Here is a 21,802-nt window from a genome sequence, read left to right as displayed (position 1 = left end):
TGGAGGCGTGCCTTGTCTGCGCTCGCAACAAGACCTCTTCCAGGGCGCGGATGGGATTATTACAACCACTTCCTATTCCCAACAGACCCTGGTCGGAGATTTCCACGGACTTCGTCATGGGCCTTCCCATCTCTAGAGGTAACACCACAGTTCTCACAGTGGTGGACCGCTTTTCCAAAATTACACATTTTATTGCTCTGCCCAAATTGCCCTCAGCCAAGGAATGATGCATAATGTGTTTTGCCTGCATGGTTTCCCGAAGGATATTGTCTCCGATTGGGGGCCCCAGTTTGTGTCACGTTTCTGGCAGGAGTTCTGCAGCCTCATCAGTGCTACGGTCAGTCTCTCATCTGGATACCACCCGGAGTCTAACGGCCAGAACCAGGAGCTGGAGACCTGCCTGCGCACAACATCCTTCCTACATTTGCCACGGGCCTTTCCCCATTTCATTGTGTTTATGGTTACAAGCCGCCACTGTTCCCGGCCATGGAGAGAGCGGTCATGGTCCCGTCTGCCCACGCTCTGCTCAGGCGTTGCCATCGCGTGTGGGCTGCGGCTAGGAAATTCCTCTGCAGAAACTCGGCACTTATGAAACAAGCAGCAGACCGAAGACGTGCATCCCACCTTCCATGTGGGGAAACTAAAACCTCTGAAGGAGAGCGCCATGGTTCCCACCGCCAAACCCCCCCCGCCCCCCCGAATGATCGATTGGTGGTCCGGTCTACACAGTCAAAACTCTCTTTGCTACACGAAAGAGGGTTAGAGGGCGGCAGCTCCTGGTCGACTGGGAAGGTTACGGCCCTGAAGACCGGTAGTGGATTCCTTCCCGCTTCATTGTAGACAAGAGCCTCATTGAGGATTTTGATCGCCTCAACTCGGAGGAGCCTGGGCCGTCAGGAGCCGTCCCTAGAAGTGGGGGTACTGTCATGTCTCGGAAACTTATTATGAAAGTGTATTATTTATATTAGTTATGTTAGTTATTTCCCTTTGTTCTTTGCCCTGTCTTATTGCGAAAAGTATTCTCCCTTTCGTTTCTCGTTTCGTTTCCCTATGTGTCTCCTGTGTTCTTGATTGTTTACCCCGTCCTGATTGTTTCCACCTGTGTCCCTCCCCTTGTGTATATATTGTTTTAGCCCCCACCTGTCCAGTGCCAGTTCGTTATCATTCATGACTACATTCAAGCCTGCTCCATGGTCGTATTCCATTTTCATACTCCTGATGATTGCCATTAGTTTTTCCTCGAAAGAGTGATTTTGTGTTTCCCTGTTTTGTTACGGTGCTAAATCAGGTAAAGTCTTTATTTTTGAATACCACCTGAGTCTGAGTTGTGCATTTGAGTTCATGCCTCTGAGTTCACCCCTTGACAAAATTCAGAGCTATTGAAATATATGATTTAGTTCACTTGAAGATGTTGGAGTTTTATTTAGTTTGTAAGATTGGCACAGACCAAGTATTAAGATTCTGAAGCTGCACTGGAAAAAGTAAAAGGTCTACAGTTAATTTGGAAAGCATTCATATTAGAAATAATAAGCACACCATTTATAATTTACAGAGAAAAGAAAATACATACTTGTGGTTTAAACAGAAAGTGAAGATTAGTTAAGTAGGAAAAGTAAAAGTAATGTTGATAAATGTAGCTGAATAGAGCATTTCCAAATGTTAACTTTATGAAAGCTAATTTGGAAAAAAGAACATTTACAGTTAGCTAACAGAATGTGTTTTTTCTTCTTAAACACCAGTTTATATAAACTTGAAAATAATGTGAGATTTAAAGAGAAAAGTGTAAATGAAAGAGCATGTGTTTGACATGTGAAAGTATGAAATGTTAGTAGAAAATCTAATGAACAATTAAAGGGCTGTAACTCAATCTTAAATGAACCGTACTTTTAGCCAAAGACAGCATTAGGTTGCCTCCTGATGAGTTTACAGATAGAAACTAGATATCAGCAGGTTTTGAATTATTATTCCTCTGTCCCACAATCAACAAGAATGTGGATGGGGATAACTATATCTACTATAACCAGCAGAGATTCATACATTTCACCAGAGACATAGTAAAAGATTACACAAACAGTTAGATAAAAAAAGACCGATAGAAAAAAAAGGGGGTGTATGCAAAGGCTGAAGAGGATGAGATTATTTAAATAAAGAGTAATATTTAGCTATTTTCAGATAGTTCAATCCTTCTTATATTTTGGGATAAACAAGTGCCTTTACACTGGATACAGTATGAAGATGATTTATAATGTGAAAGGAGGGAATTAGACGTTTTCCATACCAAGCTAATTGCTGCTATTTTACGAAGCGACATTAAAGGATTCATCTAGAAGCTATGCACAATGAAAAACTTCGTATTGATGATAAATATGTATTTTTCCTACTCTTTGTATTTTCTACTTTTATATGAGTTATGTACTACTGTATGCAATGTTCAGATGAAGACCATATTGATTTTAGTATTATTTAAACACCTTTAAAAGATGTGTAAGGAGGGATTTGTAAGAAATAAAATCAATGTTTATACGGCGTAATTTAAATTAAATACACTGTTTTGATTTAAAACTGTTTTATTCTGGAAAAACTGGAAGTTCACTCAACAACTTCCTGCGAGTAAATATTGTTAGCTTCAATTTAAGGTTAGCATTAGCATGTGGCTGAAGACTACGTTTTGAAACAGTGAATTCAAAGTTAAATGACAGTGTTGCACACTAAAAACACTGTCTTTAACTCTCACTTATTGACGCTGCAATACTGTCATAAGGGAATGTTTAAATAACCACAGACATTAGAATATTATAAAATCAAAAAGAAAAGCTGCAGGATTTGCATTGGACACGCCCCGGTCGACGCCGGCCAATAGGAGAAGACCACAGATGACAACAGGATGAGCAAGCCAAGAATCGATCTCTCTCTTCCACCCATGGATCATGGATGTATAATAAGAACTGGATACAGCGTGGGAGGCGGGGCCTCATTCATTCCTATGAGAGTTGCGCATTGGCGCATGATGATAAAATGGGCCAACTTTTGAGAGAGCGAAACGTCACAGATTACCCGTCATGCCTGAGAAGTACCCGTATGTGCGCTCATAGAGAACGCGCAATTTTAACCACGCCCCCAAAAAGGCTCGTTCACATTAAGCACGTCAATTTGCGTACACGTAACAGCACCGCGCGTTCATGACAGCTACTGGATTTGTTATGATGGATTTGATATTAACGAGGCGGCCGCGGCAGTTAGCAGCTAACGGCTATGGAGAGCTTTGTATATGAGTAGAATGTTTTGTAGTCAATACGGTAGCGTACAGGAAGCCAGTGTAGCTGAGTGAGAATGGGTGTGATGCGGCAACCACCCTCTCAAGGGTATTGGAAATTAAGGGTAGGTTGGAGATGGGCCTGTAGTGGTTTGGATCGGCTGGGTCAGTACCGGGTTTTTTGAGGATGGGAGTGGTTGCAGCCAGTTTGAGGGAGGTGGGTACAATTCCAGAGGTGAGGGAGGAGTTCATTATGTCAGTGATCATGGGTGATATGGCTGGTAGGGAAGCGTTGACCAGGGTGGTGGGAAGAGGATCAAGCTGACAGGTGGTGGTTTTAGCTTTACGGATGAGCTCTGAGATGGTGTTGTTACGGTGTGTGTAGGAAGCAGGACTAGGCCACCAGGGTGGGTGGAGGGGGTCAGGAGGACGGGAATGAGCTGACCGCCCAAGGGCACAGCAGAGGACCAGGAAGGGATCTCGGGCGGACGGCCCGGGGGCAAGGCAGAAGCCGAGAAGGGGGACTCGGGCGGACGGCCCGGGGGCAAGACAGAGTCCAAGGTGGGGGTTATGGAGGGGCGAAGGCCACCGCGGGCGAACTCAACGGAACAGGATCTGGTGTCGGCAGGACCCCCGGCGGAACAGGTGACGGCGGGACCTCCAACAGGACACGGGGAGCTGGAGTGGGTCGGAACACCGATAGGACACGAGGAGCTGAATTGGGCCGGTACACCGACAGAACACGAGGAGCTGGAGTGGGCCGGATCACCGACAGAACACGAGGGAGTGGGCCGAAGAGCCGGAACGTGAGCCAGAATCATAGCTGCTGGGGCCGGCACTGGAGTCGGAACTGGAGCCGGAATCATGGCTGCTGGGGCCGGTACTGGAGTCGGAATTGAAGCCGGAACCATGGCTGCTGGGGCCGGAACCATAGCTGCTGGGGCCAGAACTGGGGATGGAACCATCGCTGCTGGGGTCAGAACTGGGACCTGAACCATGGCTGAGGGGACCGGAACTGAAGCCTGGATCATGGCTGTAAAGTCCGGTTCTGAAACCGGAAACATGGCTTTGTGGGCCGGTTCTGGAGCAGGGAACATGGCGGTAAGGTCCTGTTCTGGAGCCGGAAACATGGATGTGTGGACCAGTTCTCGAGCCGGAAACATGGCTTTGTGGGCCGGTTCTGGAGCAGGGACCATGACTGCTGGAGCCGGTACTGGAGCCGGAAACATGGCTGTAAGGTCCGGTTCTGAAGCCGGAAACATGGCTGTAAGGTCCAGTTCTGGAGCCGGAAACATGGGTGTGTGGACCGGTTCTGGAGCCGGAAACATGGCTGTAAGGTCCGGTTCGGGAGCCGGAACCATGGCAGTAAGGTCCGGTTCTGGAGCCGGAAACATGGCTGAATGGGCCGGCTCTGGAGCCGGAGCCAAGGTCGGGGACTCGGGTTCTGGAACCATGGCCCTTTGGGCTCGTGCTGCTAACCTGGCCTTGCGACTCTTTCCTTTAGGAGCCGTTTGGTGGCTCCGTGGACCTCCAAAAGCCAGACGAGTACCAGCGAATGGCTCCTGGACTGTAGCAAAAACTGGGGAAGAAGCAGGGACTGACGCCAGACGGACCACACCGATGCGTGTGGTATCAAAAAGGGAATTGGGAGACCTGGGTCTATCAGAATCGGGAAAACAAACCGTGAGGTAATCCAAAAGCCAGACAGGTAAAAAATTAACCAAATCTTGATTCTTCATCGTAAGGTGAAATGCATCTGCCAGAGCAGCATCTCGCTGCTGAACCCTGACCGTTCCCATCCATCGATGAGCGCAGTCAGACAAAGAAAAGGTATAATCCAATAGTTCCTGCTCAAACGGATCTGCTGGGCCCATATCTCTGGTCCATTCGTAATGTTACGGTGTGTGTAGGAAGCAAATGCAGATTAAAGTGACAAAAATAACTCCGTTATTTCAAGTCTAAACTATTAACAAAGACTGAACAGAACACTCACCGCAGACCAAGTCATTACTTTTTCTTTTTTTTTTTATTAGAAAACTCATCATTTACATTGTATTGCGATACCTTGTATTTACATACCGTAACTGTGGCCATACATTTTAAACAATAATCATGCAAGTCATGACAAATAAGAGAAACAAGCAAAATGCAATTGCCTGGGATAGAATACCAAAAACCAATTGGACTTCATTTTGATGGTCCAATCACAGTAAATAATGATACAAAACCTCAATATGAGAAACAAAAAAAACCCACCTAAACTGGTAATCATTTTTGCATAAGTCACACTTTTTGTTTATCAAGCCACTCCACACCATATTCCCACCGCACATGCTAGCCAACCCCATCATACTCAAACACCAGGCTGTCATCGTCAATAGCATCCGCTAGAGCGCACCCTTCCACCAAGCTCTCCAGAAAAGTGTCTTTCTCCAGGTATTTGTATGCCATGTGAATGTTTTTGCTTAATATCCGTTTGAAGACTTCCTGTACAATTCCATTATTTGCAAACACTTCACCCACACACTCCCCATCCCAATGTGTTTCCTGCAGACATATTATACTGGCCTCACATAGAATTAGCGGCCATTCTCTTTTAATCCTACTATTGAGGCCATTCCCATTAAAGGAGGAGATAGTTGCCATCAACAGGGATGTTATTATGATAAGCGTCCTTTTCATAATTACCTTAAGCTGATTTATTTCCCGAGCTCCCCCTCTGTTGAACTCGCTTTCCTTTTCTCCATCTCCCTCTCCTTGTCCGCTTTGCGTCTAGCAATCCGCCCGGCGTTCTCCGCTGAGGTCTTCTTCTCCTCCTCTTCACTCCTGTTTCTCCTCATGCCGCGGCCCCTCTGCTCATCATTAGGGCTCCCGAAGACCATGGCGCCCACAGGGTCCTCCACCTGCTCTCCCTCCTCCATCTATGATGCATTCGAGATGTCTTCCACCACTCCAGGACTCCGACACTTCTTTCCCCTGCCGCTGCTTCCGCCGTGAAAAAAAAACCTCAAACGCTTTTAATCGTACTCTGTTCACCACTTCTCCCTTCTCTACCACTCATCAACCGTTGGATCTGAAGGAACAATTCATTACACAAGACGAACCGACATAGACAGACAGAAAAACCAGAACTTAAATACACACAAGACTAATCATACAAAAAAGACACAGGTGAGGAGGGAGGAGAAAACACAGTGACACCAGGTGAACACAATCGGGTAAATTAGACACACCAGGGAAACTAACGACAGGGAACCACAGACAGATCTAAACAAGACCAAACACAACGCAGACAGAAAACCAAAGACAGATCTAGACAAGACATAACGCAGACAGAAAACCAAAGACAGATCTAGACAAGACAAAACACAACACAGACAGAAAACCAAAGACAGATCTAGACAAGACAAAACACAACACAGACAGAAAACCAAAGACAGATCTAGACAAGACACCACGCAGACAGAAAACCAAAGACAGATCTAGACAAGACAAAACACAACACAGACAGATCGTGACAGGTGTATTCCGATGCTGGGGTGAAGATGAAGAGGGAGCTGGTGAGTGATGGACCAGTGGAAGCCATCCAGGGTGGATCACTTGAGGAGGTGCATGCTGAGGCCAGCTCTAGGTGACTGGTGTTAATTTTGGAGTGAAAAAATTGCAGAAAGTCAGTACATTGGTCAATGGAGATATCTGGAGAGAGGGTTTGAGGAGGCTGAAGTAGGTGACTGACTGTGGAGAAAAGAACTCTGTTGTTACTAGTACTGATGAGGTTGGAGTAATATGAGGACTTGGCATTGGAAAGCGCGTTCTTGTAGAGGTGAAGGTGATCCGAGTACATTTGCGTGTGAACTGAGAGTCCGGTGCTCTTGCATAGCCGCTCCAGTCGGCGGCCAGTTGTTTTGAGCTGACGTAGCTCAGAGGTGAACCAGGGGGCGGAGTAGGTGAATGAAACTTTGCGAGTTTTCTGGGGAGCCAGGGCAGTGAGGGAAGAGGAGAGACAGTTATTATAGTGATTCACCAGGTCAGCAGGGTGGGTGGATGTTGGAGGATTGGGGTAGGAGTGGTGAGATCTGTGGGGCTAATGTGTTTAATGTTTCTGAAGGTGATGGACCGTTGTTCTTTGGCTTTGGAAAGGGGGGCATGGATATAAAAAATTACAGCTTTATGGTCAGAAATTGGGAATTCAATGACAGCAAGGTTAATGGGAGTGATGCCAGTGCAGCAGAGTAAGTCCAGTATGTGACCTTTGTTATGTGTTGGGAGGTTGACATGTTGTGTGATATTGAGGCAGTCCAGGAGTGAGATGAAATCATTTGCATAAACATTGGGGGGGACCTCTGTGTCGCCTGTCAGCGCAACTTACATGATGCCGTTTAGACAATATATTAATAAGGGCGGTGTCGGCTGTCAGAGAACCGATCCGGCCTTTCTGCGCGACTATCACTCAAATGCGGGACGTAGTCTCAATTTGTGGGACGCGGGACAAATAATAAAAATGTTGTGTGTGCAGTCCCGCAGTGCGGGTCACCCTACACACACACACACACACACACACACACACACACACACACACACACACACACACACACACACACACACACACACACTAGGGGTTTCACAACTACCAATATTTACTTGTCGACTAGTTTTTCAAAATGCTAGTCGACTAGTCGTTACGTCATAACAGAGACACAAAAAGAGAGGTTTACAACTGTATTTTCTATTGGAACTCATACAGTAACATTAAACACTGCATTTTAATTTGTGTTACATGGCTGAGTAAATAACAAACACTGGACTCACCAAAATCGACAGCAAAAAACTCTTGTTTACATAAATGCCACGTAAATCCAGTGCGCAACAGCGCATTGCGCAACACTTCGCTGTCCTCCACGATAACGTCCACCTTTCCATATTTTTGGTTTGAACACCAATGCATCGACATGTGAGGGAAGGAGGCTTGACCGCTTTCGGGTGACAGTGTTGCCTGCCAGGGAAAAAACCCTCTCACTCGGGGTGCTTGTGGCTGGAATAGCCAGGTAGCTCCTCCAAAGCGGGGGAAGCGGTGCACGTTTTCTGCCCACCACTCCAGTGGATTATCCATTGTGGGGATATGCGGTGTCCGCTGGCAGTAATTCCGTAGCTCATCATCCGCATCACTGTTGACCCGTGTTTTCTTGCTGTTCGTTTGCCTCTGTTCAGTGCTGACGCCGGTCCGTTGCTCACTGGTGCTAGCATTACTGCTAGTGCTAGCTGTCGGCAGCGGGTGCTTCATCTTCAGATGGTTGCGCATAGCAGATGCATTTGTATTGTACTTCAGTAGAGCTGTACACAACTGACACTTCACTGTTGTGTTGGTTACATCTTCGTTAAAGTACTGCCATACATAAGAATGTCGGACGTGTTTTGTAGCATTTTGCAGCACCTAGTTTACCTCCATTTTTTTCCACGACTAGTCGACTAGGGCCTACAGCGCCGACTAGTGGTAAAGGTAGTCGACTAGTCGACTAGTCGATTAGTTGGTGAAACCCCTAACACACACACACACACACACACACACACACACACACACACACACACACACACACACACACTTCAAATCAAGTTGCATAAATGCTTGAGCTACGGTTTTATTATAATTACTGTGAAATCTGCCTATTATGTTTTCGTCATTATGACAACAAACACACTAGCATGAACGTGCCGGGCAGCGCGGTCCCGTGGGCTAGATGCGTGATCATAACGCCGAGGAAAATAACTCTCAGAATAACGTTATTAGCACATTTTACAACTTGAGGACCAAATGTTTTTAATAAGGGCTATACAAACGTTCCTACTGGGTAGTTTATTTAGTTTAAAAAAAATTATCCAATGATTTACCGACCACTCTTTCCCAATGTTAGTCAATGGGAAAAAGTGTTTCCGGGCCCAGCAACCTAAAGGAAGTGTAGTACCGCCGTTTGGCCACAACAAATATTCTCATCAGAGTCGGGCGCACTTCCTGGGGGCTTGCTTCCACCCAGCACCCCACGCGAACGGGTGTCAGCTGAGCTGAGGGGGGGAACCATGCCATCTTGCACAGTTCATTGTATTATTCGCGTCATTTTGTTTGATTAAATGCTGTTAACTTTTGAGAAAGCTTCCTTGTACTCTTTTCAGTTTATCCTAGTCACCGTTTGTCCAGCAGCTTAACGGTATACCAATACCGTCCAATCAGGTACCAATACTGACTTAGTACCGGTTCTCGATACCCATCCCTACACATAAATGACGCATTTCCATGTTAATAAAGTCAACAAAACAGTGGAAAATGGCCCATTACCTCAGTAGCCAATGCAGCATTTGTACCATGAAGTTTACTGTCATATCTGTACAGACAACAATGAACAAAAGTCTGAGTTTTTCCAGATTTAATTCAAATCCTCCATCATCTGTAGTTGTTCTCATGCCAAAAACCAACACCCAAAATCGTGTGCAACTTATAGTACTAACACGTACACCATGAAAAAAGAACAATTCCTGCAAAGGGTCCAGTTTATACTTGTAGTGCTCTTTCTCAGTATGTTAGATTTATTTTTGTTAAAGACCTTACTCCATCCTTTATCCACAGAAAAATGGTATTCCCAGCAGGGCCGAAGTCATAATTCCAACAAAGAATAATATTTTTAGCAAACCTCATGCACTGCAAGTGAAGTATTTAACATTGTGTTTGATTCCCACCATGTTGGCTCATGTATCCTTCTGGGGCTTAAAATATCATAGTAGAAAGAAGAAAAGCAAAGCCTTCCTCCATGCTTTGTTTCTGCATCCAAGAGCAGGGCTTTTAAATTACAGAGTACACTTCCTGGCGCAGTGTATTGTCGGAAGGAAAAAAAAAAGTTTCAAGACAAGGCTGCACAAGTATTCCCTAATCAAGATACATTTAAGTGTGAGAGAAGTCATCACAAACAAGGGTACTGAGGTCTAAGGTAACCTTGAGTAAGAGATCTTACCCCATTCCTCTTTGCAGAAATGTTCAAGCTACTAAAGGTGTGTTGGTTTTGAATTGTTGTAATCTCCAGTTGGGAATTATGTTATAAAACACATTTTATTTTTTCCTTCGCAGAAGTCTTCAGGTTCTACTGAAATACGTTTGTAATCGGCTCCTCCCATCCTCTCATACATTTTGATTCTCAGTCCTATTTGATAGGAAACATGCTTACAACTGTGGTCGGGGGGGTATTGTTTTTTGCGATGGGCAGTGTAGGTTTAACGGTAGGGTTGTAGTGCTATTTTCAACCCGGTATCACGGCAAGACGTGAACATGTGACGATTTACCATGCTGTCACGATTTCGTCCCTTCAAACGTGACAGTTACACAGTATTGTTAAACCATGTTAATCAGTGGAGAAATAACCAGAAATGCCAAGCAAATGCTACCCCAACGTAATGATTTATTTTTTAATAGTCACACTTGATTACGCCAATTTTCTTGTTTCCCCAGCTGGTCGACACCTCTTTTAGCAGAAACAAAGGCTACATTAATGTATTAAATCGATGTTAATCCATGCGTGTGGATCATAGGTGTGGATGTGGAATTAACGGACGTGACGTTGTGTGATTGAGTTGATTTGGTGTTTATGTGATGTGAAATCTGAAAACGTTTTTTAAAAATAAAATAATACTTTATTCCAAGTGTGCTTGCTTTTCTCTTTGAAAGTCATCACAAAACGGCATTGTAATACACCGTTCGGCTGCATTAAGTATTACATATCTGCCGTAATTGTCACAATTTTTATGTTACGGTCACGGTTTTAGTTTTGTATGTTTTGGTTTATTTTTGCTGTAATGTCCTCCCTGTCGTTAGTTTCTCTGGTGTGTCTAATTGTCTGATTGTGTTCACCTGTTTTCCTTGTGTTTCTCCCTCCTTTACCCAGCTGTTTCTTGTTCCTTGTTTACCCTTCTGTGTATTTAGTTTTGTCTTCCCCTGTGCTCCATGTCTGTTCGTCGTCATTTCATGTCCCTGTCACCCATGCTTGTCCGTGTCTCCTGCCTGTTCCCGTATGTAAGTTTGTTCCTGTCTGTCGTGCTCCCCGGTTTTGTTTCTGTTAATTAGTTTCTTGTTTTTTCATGCCTTCGGCTTTTTATAATAAAGCTCCCTTTTAGTTAAAAAACCTTTTTTGTATTTTTTAACTGCACTTGGGTCCTATTTTCCTCAAACCTGACAGTACGAACAGACCAGTATGGAACCAGCAGTTTTTTCATTTAGCCAAGAGCTTTATGAGCTTCAATACAATCTGGAGTGTATTTTCAATGACTGGAGGAGGGCTTCATCCAGAGAGGCCAAAGAGGCTGCCCTTAACGAGGCACGCAGGGAGGTTGACAGCAGGCCCTGGCTTAGGAGCTTGTTGCCTGAGAAGCAAGATTTTTTACTAGCAACCCTGAGTGCCAGCCTCAAGCCCCTCTCGTATACGGCCCGCGAGACCATTTGGTACGGCCCTCGAGGTAATTTATAAACACACGCAAAAACGAAAAAAATTAAAGAAATCTAGACTGCAAAAAAATTAAACAAGCGAGTAGCTGTTTTTCCTGGCCAAGGTCAGGGTCCTTGAACACAACACGAGCCTAACGTGTCATCAGGTGGTATATGTCTCGTCTGACAGGGGTGTATTTCTGACGGAGAGCACCATAACGCCGCTCCGGCACTTCCAAAAATGTCAGTACCCATAAGGAGCCGTACACATGCCGCAGTTTCTGCATGGCTGTGTCTTTAGTTGACAGCCCAGTGGCGATCTGTTCTTCTGTCATACTGATCATACAGTCAATAACTTTGTTGTTATTAGCATCTCGTTAGCTAGCTATGCTAACGAATATAAGAAGCTTTTTCTCCAACCAGTGAGGTAAAGGCACATCTTTATATGATCATTCTAGTTTTTATAAAAAAATAAGAGAATAAGGTAAACAGGTATAAAATACTATATGACAGTAAAAAACTTGTTATTAATAAACAAGAATACAGTTTGAAAGGGGAGTGATTTGTAAAATATCCATAAAGACAAATAAATCTGCTTCCAGTTCTGTTTTATCTGGGTGTTGACAGATGTATCCATAGAGCTCCTAATTTTGCTCTCAAAGTGCACCAGATTGATGCTTTTAACTTCAACATTTAAAAGATAATCTTCCCGGGGGAGCATCCTCCCAGACCCCCCTAGAGGAGGTTAGGTTCCCCCCCCCCCCATACACACTTAAATCATGTCCACATGGATAGGAAACTAAATACATTTGCATCTTGTGTCCAAATCTTTCTGTTTTGGTGGTGATGCCACAACCGTGCACGTGAATGCATGCACGAGTCATGGTAAAATATCTGGATTGAGAGGTTGCTTTTTCTTTGCACAGCATGAAAGAAAGGCCAAATGAATGGGCTGCGATTTTAGTATTTTTAAGCAGAGGTCAATCATTTGTATGGCCCTCGGAAAATGTTGGAAAAATGTAAATGGCCCTTTAGAGGAAAAAGGTTCCCCATCCCTGCCTTAGGAGGTCCAAGGAGCCTCCAAAAGGTCTCCAACTTGTTGTTTCAACTTAAATATTTGCGTATCCATGCTGCGAAATAATTTTACGTCAAGACAACAAAGACAATTGAGTTAACTCAAATAAATATTGCTATTGGACTCAACTCCAACTTTAGTTTGTCTAACTTGATAGCTTTAGTTGATATAACTTGATAACTTTAGTTAATCTAACTTCAGCACTTGATACCTTTAGTTGATATAACTTGATAACTTAAGTTGATATAACTTCACTAATTGATAGCTTTAGTTGATATAACTTGATAACTTCAGTTGATATAACTTGATACCTTTAGTTGATATAACTTGATAACTTCAGTTGATATAACTTGATACCTTTAGTTGATATACCTTAACCTTAAGTCAATACTACTTTAGTTTTTGGTTGATTTAACTGCAATGCTAATGAGTTTATCTGCTTAAATGTAATGCAGTTTTCACCCCAGACATCTAATACAATTTAACAACAAATACTGCCCAATATGTTTCTTGTTTTATTGAAGATACAACTTTATGAACCAAAAACACTGAGATCCAACTCAAGCATCTTTAATAAAAACAGATGAGTCTCAATAAAAACAATTTTGGGAACAAGAATAATGCATCAGAAGACAATCATCCAACAATCCAACCATCCAACGATCCAATCCAACAAAAGTAAAAATAAATCTCCATGAATTCAAGGCTTCATGGGGTGTGTAACTGATAGAAAATAAGTCCCTTTTTTGGGTGAACTACTCCTTTAAGACAGTACCAACACATGATGTCATCAAAATGGAACATTTGTACCAGAAAGCTTTTTTTAATAGCCTTGCCTTGTTCTTTCTTACCATCTCACTGTGGACAGTTAATCATACTACCATAATACTTGATGTGTTATCTATTATTTAATGCATCCTATTTAGGCAATCATCAATACTCAAATATATTTTGCATTGCAAGTTATAGAAATTTAAGTCGACATTTAAGTTGTCATTTTGATGACATCTTAAACAAACGTGTTGGCATTCAACAATGTGCAGCCAGTTACAAATAGAGCAATTAACTAAAGAATAACAAAAATGCATCAAAACATGTGCAATTCTAAATAATGCATCGCAAATAAGATTAAGTAAACACTGAAGTTTCACACAGTGTGGATAAAACCTCAGTGCAACAAATCCACACTGTGTGTGTTACTGTCCCCCAAATAAATACACACCGTGTGTGTTACTGTCCCCCCCAAATAAATACACACCGTGTGTGTTACTGTGTCCCCCAAATAAATCCACACCGTGTGTTATGTGTCCCAAATACACTGTGTGTTACTGTGTTCCAAATACACTGTGTCGCTATACCCAAAATCCACAGTGTAAATATCCCAACAAATCCACAGTGTGTGCCCTTCCAAAGTGGCATGTAAACCTGCACAAGTCATTAAATTGTCAAATGCAGTACACAATCTACAGGATGTCTAACCAAAATAACAAAATATAGAGTCCATTTCTCATACCAAGTTCACATTTTGTTTGTTCAGTTGAACTTGCATTTTCTACTTGAGTATCAATATTTACACTCTGCCTTAAGCTTACACGGGCTTCCTCAAGAGTCTGTATCTCAAGCCATGTAACAATACACAATATTGCTGTGTGCAGTTCTCCAACAATCAAACTTAAATGGGAGTCCATTTCTCAGTCCATGACTCCTCCAATGTCCATCAAGTTCAGGGTCAATGCTTAAACTCTGCTTTAAGCTTACATGGTCTTCCTCAAGAGTTTGTTTCTCAAGCCATGAACCAAAGCAGTGCAATGGCCTCCACCAATGTCCATGAGCACCTTCTGAATGACTTCAAATGTGTACCTTATGCCTTTGGGATAGTCGATGTTGAGTGCGTAGAGCAGACCCATCAGCAGTGACACAGCTGTTGGAAAATCACTGACTGATGGAAAGATGATTTCTTCCTCGATGACCACTGCGAAACTGACAGTATCATCCCCGTCTGCCACTATGAGGATGCCCAGCATCATTCCTCTTGTCATGTCCTCCTCAGCATCTGTGGCCTAAACAAAGTGGAAAACGTGATAAAATAAACCTTTATTGATTCTGTTGTTGTGGCCACAACAGCATTAAGCATGAAACACACCAGTGGTTCCTAAACTTTTTATCTTAAGACACACTCCCGGGGACCCAAACTAATGAAAATAGCTGACCTACAATCTCACAACACTTCACAAAAAAAAAAAAAAAAAAGAGTATGAGCTGTTGAGTACTTAAAAACCAAATTTTTTAAGGGCTTTATTAAAAAAAAAAAAAAAAAAATCCCACCCAGTGTGAAATGAGCGGTGCTTTCGATGAGTTCATTTATACTCCTAAGCTTGGACACTGCCATCGAGGCCATGCTGGTACGGACATACACACAAAGCCACATGTTGGAGCGGTTAGCGCTCAAAAATGAAGTAAATATTTTGAGGAAAATTGGAAACAAAGAAATGGCCTTTTACTCATGATTGGTCCCAACCCACTGTTTAGGTCCTAAAATACAGGATACGTACAAGTAAGGGTAAGAATGGGGGCCTGATCTGCACTGACGGAAAATATAAATATAAAATAAAATATACCTGAACTTTCTTGTAAAAGTTGGACGAAACCTCTTTGAGGTAGTGGGGGATCCCCATCAACACAACGGTCCTTTTCCATTGGTTGGAACACTAAAAATAATAGACAATACATAACCAATGGAACAGCTTCAGTCAGATAACATCAGAATAGAGTATTTAACAGTAAATAAATGATAAGTGTGTGTGAGTGTGAGTGAGAGCTGCAGACAAAATTGGAAAACTATCAAATTGAAGCTGATAAAGCGGTTCTTTCTCCTAATTGGATGACACCATTGACCCGTGTGAAAGTACATTTGCTGTTTATAAAGAGCTGGAGAGACAGGGACTGGGAGAAGCCTGTTACTGAACCAACGCTATAGTAACATTTACTATAAGAACTTTTTTTAACAGAAAAACTGTGTAAAATATCACGTAAGCATACTTACATCACTATCCAGTGTTGTCAACAGCTTCTTCAGCTCCACCACACCAGGCTTGGCTTTGTAGATATCAATGAACCTCTGCAGATACTTGTCAAGACCAGCGAAGAGGCAGCCTTTCAGGTCAACAGTGGTGAGGCGAGCAAACTCTGCTTCAATCTAGTAGGCATAAAAGAAGCAAAGAACAAGCCGAGGGATTGGCTGTAAATTCAATATCACTGATATACTGTATGTATATAACTGTATAATCTTCATGACAGCAGACATTAGCCATTGTGTACAACATATCTTTCTATTCTTAATCAGCCTCCAATCTGATCTTCCTCAATCACATTTGAAATAGAGAAGTACTTTACCTGACGTTCAGAGAACAGTGCTGGCCATTTATCTTTGATGTCAGCCACAGGTGGCTCATCCTCTAAGATTTCCTTTCTCCGCAAAGAGAAGGTGCTGGTCATCATCGCTTGAATTTGCTTCCAATCAACCTTCCTCTTCTTCATTTCTGTGAGCATTGCTGTCCTTTCTTCGTCAAGGGAGTGTTTTGTTTTTCCTTCCGGGATGTCTGGCAAGAAGTTGACTTCTGATTTTCTAGCCCTCTTAAGAGTTCTTTTCCCAGATGTGCTGGATGACCGTGAGTTGAGTGAGTTGATCTTGAGCTCTGGGCATCCAGCCTCTCGGAGCTTTTGTCTGAAGTTACCCATTTTAAACTTTAAACTAAACGTCCAACAGTGCCATCCAGCGACAGACCCTGGTTCCCTCAGACATGGATGTTTTTTGATGAGCGCTTGCGCCACCAAAGCATATTCCTCATGTTGTGGGTATGGGCAATAGGCATAAGCCGCTTCTGCTATTTTTTCCAAAATGTCTGATTTCATGCATTTGGAGATATCAAGAAGGGTTCCATCCTTCTGGAAGGCTTCATTTCCTTCCCTTAACCTTAGCTCTGTATCAAACGCAAAAGTAGGGATCTGAAATGACTGAGGCAGGTGACGACTGCAGGTGGACTGGACTCGACTGGGGCTCGACTCAGGGGTTGTGGTTAAGCTTGCAGTGTCCAACGTTGAGTCTGTATGATAATAAAGTTCTTCTGTATGAACTTGGAGTTCTTCAAGAGGATGACTGTACACTTTTAAAGTCACTTTATCTTTAGGGAGATCTGACATGTTACTCAAGTTGCAAAGCTCGTTATTGAACATTGGATCTTGAAATTGTACCCTCAAAACTCCTTCCAATCCAAGCTTGTTTTTGAGGATCAAGTGCAGGTCATCAACCGTGTCGGGCATGTTCTCAATGGTGACCCTCCGAATGTCCTCTTCGGTTAGGATGACACGCAGCAACATGGTGAATCTAAAAAGAACAAAACAAATATACATTTTCTTATAAACAAGGCAAAGTAATGATCACATGTCATAGTAGAACCCCGACCTAGTAAGTAATTTAACCACATGAGGCCTATATCCCAATATTGGGAACATTCTGTGTAAATTACAGATCTACAAGCTCACTATGTCTGACATGTTGTGAGCTTGTAGATCTGCTATTTTCGGTGAAGAGATTTAGTGTAGATGGGAAAAGGACGGGGCTTCAGTCAACTAAGTATGGGGTTTTGCTGTAGGAGAGTGCAATGCAAGGCGTTGTGGCCTTGCCATAGACTATCAATTTAAGATTTTGTTTAAACCCTGTTAAGATGTAAAGAAGGTTATTTTTTATTATTTAAAAACAATGGTAGTAAAATAATGAACTATATAAAAGTATAGAACATAAGGTAGAGTTGTTAATGAAACTAAGGCCTATAAGACAATTATTATTACTTAAATTATCCTGAAAATAAGCAAAAGGATTACCTCAGTGTAGCAGGAATGCCTTGGGAGAAATCAGGAGTCTGCCTTGCACCACGTAGGCTGTCAGGGGGACGTAGTGGTTCAGCTCTGCAGGGTCGACCACAACCAGTTGGGAATCCTCAGCACTGCAAACTTCATAACATCTATAGTGGTCCAGGTAACAACCAGAGAAAGGTTGAAGAACAACGAATGCCTTGTTGTCCACTATCACAATGTACAGGACTTGGCAGAAATCAGGGAGTCCACTTGTGCTTCCAAATGATACAAACATCCCCTTTACATATTTTGTTCCATGTATTAAGGCTGTTGTGGCAAGTGATATAGTGGTCAGATGACTGAATTTGTGCTGAATAGCTAGTTTGACTGGGAGGGGCACATTTTCAAGGGAATTGTGTGTTGTCCTCTCTACTTCTACTGCTGGCTTGAACAGGCAAGGCATGTCAAAATGGTATGCCAACATAAGCTGGTGTCTGTTGGCCAGAGACAACACAATGTTCTTGAAGTTATTAATATCACGAACAGCTTTCTTGAAAAAACTGTGTTTTGCTTCGAAGCGAAATGTCCAGAAGTCAACCACAGGTCCAAAGCAACGAATCAGATGGGGATAATGCTCTAGAAAATGATGTTTGGGTTTGAGTTTCACATCAGGAAATACATCTGTTAAAAGTTTCCTATGTTCAAAGATCTTTGCTTCTAGGTAACAGATGCTTTCATCTGTAAAAGCGGACGATGCCAAGATTTCAACAATGTCTTTCAGTTCCAGAATCAGAGACCATGCATCATCATTTTCAGGGACATCATCACCAATAATTAATGGCAACAACCTTAACAGAGTACAATTCTCGTGGCCATTTCCTCCTATGGTTCCAGACAAATGAAAATTTACAGAAATTTTTTGAGGACAATTGGTTTTGTCAGAGTACTTATAAGGGAAGTACTGTATGGCAGTATTTAAATTATCTAATGTGAAATATTTCCTGTCAATGAATTTTTTCAAACACAAACACAGCTCAAAGGGTACAATGCCTTCAAATAGGTCGTGCAAAAAGTCAGGTGGAAACCCTGTTATACAATGAAAGTATTGTAGTTCATTTAGAACACATTCACGTTTTACACCATTTACACTTTTCAAATTTGTGTTTTCTTTAAGCTCAGACAGGTTCAGGTTATGTGACTCTATCGTTCTCAATACAAATGACCCACTTCTTACAGAACAAGTTTGAATATCTTTTCGACTTGCAAGGCAAAATCTGCAAAACTTGTCCACATTAAAGGACTCCTGAAAGCCAGCAAATGAATGTGCCCCCAAATTATCTGATGAAATGTATAGCACTGTGCCTCTGACACTGGTTCCTAACCTGTCGATGTAAATTCCTTCCTTTTCAAGCAACTGTAGGTCTCTCAGCAGTGGTTGAACAATTGGACCATAACCAAATGTTTTAATATCTTGACTTTTGCATAGGGCAGCCAGATATATAGTAGACAATGATGATCTGCCAATTATCCAATAGATTGCACACAGCTTATCTTTCTTTCTTGAGGTGCCTAAAGGGTTACAGATCTCAAAGTCATCAATATACAAGCCCAAAGAAATACTTAGATCTTCACCATTAACAAGTGGATTTTCTTTACAGTACGATGCATCAAAAAAAGACTTATACTGGCCAGATGGTGATTTTCGGTTTTCTTCCAAAACTCTGTCAATTACATCACCCCTATTCAATAACGCTTGAAGAACACGCAAGATTGGCACATAAACAAATGTTCTTTTTGATGAAAAATCAAAAAAATATTCAACTGGGTTGATTAAACTGAAGTTTTCTTTGAAAAAAGATGACCTCCTTTTGTCAGTTGACAAAGACCCACCCTCTGAAAGACAGCTAAAATGATTTGCCTGGCACAAGGTATCCTTTACTAAATTTATAGTGTTTTCATCAATGGTACATCCATTCTGCCTTAATGCTTTATCAAGAGTATTTTTGTTTACCTCACTCAATAAAACACCAATATCCCTAAATTCTGTAACTATTTGCTGCTGAACTGCAGTCTTTGAGACATGTAAAACAGTTTCCAATCGCAGAAGTAAAGACGCAAGTCTTGCTTGAACTTTATCAGAGGTATCCTCCTGCTCATTTACAATCTCATCCACAGAACATTCTGCATCACTGACATCTGAAACCACTTGATCAGCCACAAGTTCCACGCCTAAATGTGTTTGAGTAATAAGCTCAGATTTCAAGTCTTGTAGTGTGGCATTGTTGTGAAAACGACTTTTATGCGAAGTAAAGGTAGTGTAATTTCTTGTTTCGTGAGAACAGTGATTAAAAGGGCTAGTAACTGTCTCTTTGTTTCTAAGATGTTTCCCAAGATGACCAAAGTACTGTTTTATAGTCACTGGATAATTGAAGTCACACAATTGACAGTTAATTTTAAGGTTTAACCCTCCAACAGGTCCATGATGTGAAAGTCCATGTTCTCTTAAATGCTTATTAAGGGATTCCTGTGATTGGAAAACTAGCGGACAGTCACTGTAGATACAGGGCAAAGGGCAATTTCTTCCATGAATGGCTCTATAATGTTTAATTATTCTTTTGCAATTTCCTGAGTAATAGGTACAAAACTTACAAATCCACCGTATTCACGTTTGGATCTTGATCATGTACACCTGGAAAAAGAAAAGTAAGAAAGAATTAGGACAGAGATATTACATGGTAGTTTAATAAGCATGTTATATTTTCCTCAAAGCTATATATATTAGTGCTGTCAAACGATTAAAATATTTAATCGCGATTAATCGCATGAATGTCATAGTTAACTCACAATTAATCGCAATTAATCACACAATTTTATCTATTCTAAATGTCCCTTGATTTATTTTTGTCCCATTATTTTTTTTCATTTTAATGCTCTTATGAACATGGAAAAGTGGATTGGCTTGCTTTATGCACATGTTTCTTTTATTAGAAGCAACATGCAAACAGGGCAGTACAAAATACAATTATAAAGTTAAACCATGGCTTAATATTTCCTTTTTCTAAAGTTTGCTGTGAACATAGCAGTCAGAAAACGTATTTCAGAAACAATGAACAGTAACAGTTAGGTAACCAATAAAACTGAAAGCTGAAAGCAAAGAAGTTGTAGGCTTACCTTTTCTTTGCTTTCAGCCAGCTACTCAAACAGACGAGCCTGTTGACATTTTCAGACAACAGTGAAGCTCGCTTCTTTTGCACAACATGCCCAGACACTGAAAACAACCTCTCAGAAGGTAGTGATGTTGCCGGTGCTGCTAAGTACTTGCGTGCAAGGCGGGCCATTTCTCTGAATCTTTTTATCATCCATTTCGTCGTATCGCGCTCGCCACTCACTCGAACCGTAACGTTAGCCTACTACTATTGGCCGGCTGCCAAACGGCGTGCCTATTGTCTTGTTTCCAGTCTAGTTAGATCCGGTGTGGTGTTGTAGTTTTTCTAACGTTACTAGTTGTTGCAACCAATTGCAACAGCATGTGAAAAAAACTACACACACAAATATATGTGTATATATATATGTGTATAATAAGTAAAAATTAAACGCATCCTATTAACTGTTGTCCGAAAAATTCTCCACCATGGTTTACTCATAGCCTATTTAGTGCACGTGCAACTCATTTTAACTATAGCAATTAAAAGTTTGAAGAACACAATTTTTTAATGAAATAAAAAAGACATTCTCAATACGCACACCAAACTGGGCAGGGGGTAATTTAAATTAAAAAGTCTGGGAAACAAACTAATCAACAAGTCAAACCGGAGGGAATGGCTGCGCTGTTTGCTAGCAGCTAGCTAACTCGGGCTGCTAAGCTGTTAGCTATTCCCACTGTGAATTTCACCAAAAGTTTTGCTGTTCCGTTTTCAATAAACGGGCAACACGGACGATAATGTAACCAATTAAAAAACGTAAAACATGTCTTAAATATTACTTGTAAGCTATCAATATAACATTTACACTCACCTTGTTAAAATACGATGTATATTCAGTCTCTGGCGTTGTTCCATCCACCGAACAATGCGCGCGCTTAGCAGGGAAGGACGCAAAACGTGCTACACAGCGTACAGCGTGATAACGCACAAGTCTATAACTTTTGTGCATTTGTCAACTC

At 42.0% G+C, this 21,802-nt stretch overlaps 2 protein-coding genes across 3 annotated transcripts in view; one reads left to right on the top strand and one right to left on the bottom strand.

The window, feature by feature from the left end:
- The window catches only part of LOC307035137 (uncharacterized protein), a 49,374-nt gene that overhangs the window by 27,151 nt on the left and 421 nt on the right, over nt 1–21,802 (top strand). The gene's annotated exons all lie outside the window — the stretch shown is intronic.
- LOC307035136 (sterile alpha motif domain-containing protein 3-like) lies at nt 13,341–19,160 on the bottom strand. 2 transcript variants are annotated; one of them, XM_079674160.1, is made up of 5 exons: nt 17,668–19,160; nt 16,180–17,170; nt 15,830–15,982; nt 15,405–15,494; nt 13,341–14,846 (listed from the first exon to the last, which is right to left on the bottom strand). In XM_079674160.1, exons 2-5 carry the CDS (start codon nt 17,161–17,163, stop codon nt 14,541–14,543), a joined length of 1,533 nt encoding a protein of 510 aa, XP_079530286.1. In that variant the 5' UTR covers nt 17,164–17,170; nt 17,668–19,160; the 3' UTR covers nt 13,341–14,540. The 2 variants fall into 2 exon arrangements, with proteins under 2 accessions (XP_079530286.1, XP_079530287.1); XM_079674161.1 differs by having other exon boundaries at nt 17,038–17,170.

The sequence above is a fragment of the Notothenia rossii genome (genome assembly GCF_949606895.1).
Source record: "Notothenia rossii genome assembly, chromosome: 4".
NCBI classification, from domain to species: Eukaryota; Metazoa; Chordata; class Actinopteri; order Perciformes; family Nototheniidae; genus Notothenia; species Notothenia rossii.
Note: the sequence above shows the minus strand (reverse complement) of the source record. Positions and strands in the feature narration are given on the sequence as shown.

What these genes read in the sequence shown, in the direction of transcription:
- LOC307035136 (XM_079674160.1), bottom strand. Translation starts at nt 17,163, where the DNA reads ATGTTGCTGCGTGTCATCCTAACCGAAGAGGACATTCGGAGGGTCACC. An exon ending in CACTGTTCTCTGAACGTCAG is followed by an intron (nt 15,983 to 16,179) that starts GTAAAGTACTTC and finishes TATGCCTACTAG; the next exon opens with ATTGAAGCAGAGTTTGCTCG. An exon ending in TGACAACACTGGATAGTGAT is followed by an intron (nt 15,495 to 15,829) that starts GTAAGTATGCTT and finishes TATTATTTTTAG; the next exon opens with TGTTCCAACCAATGGAAAAG.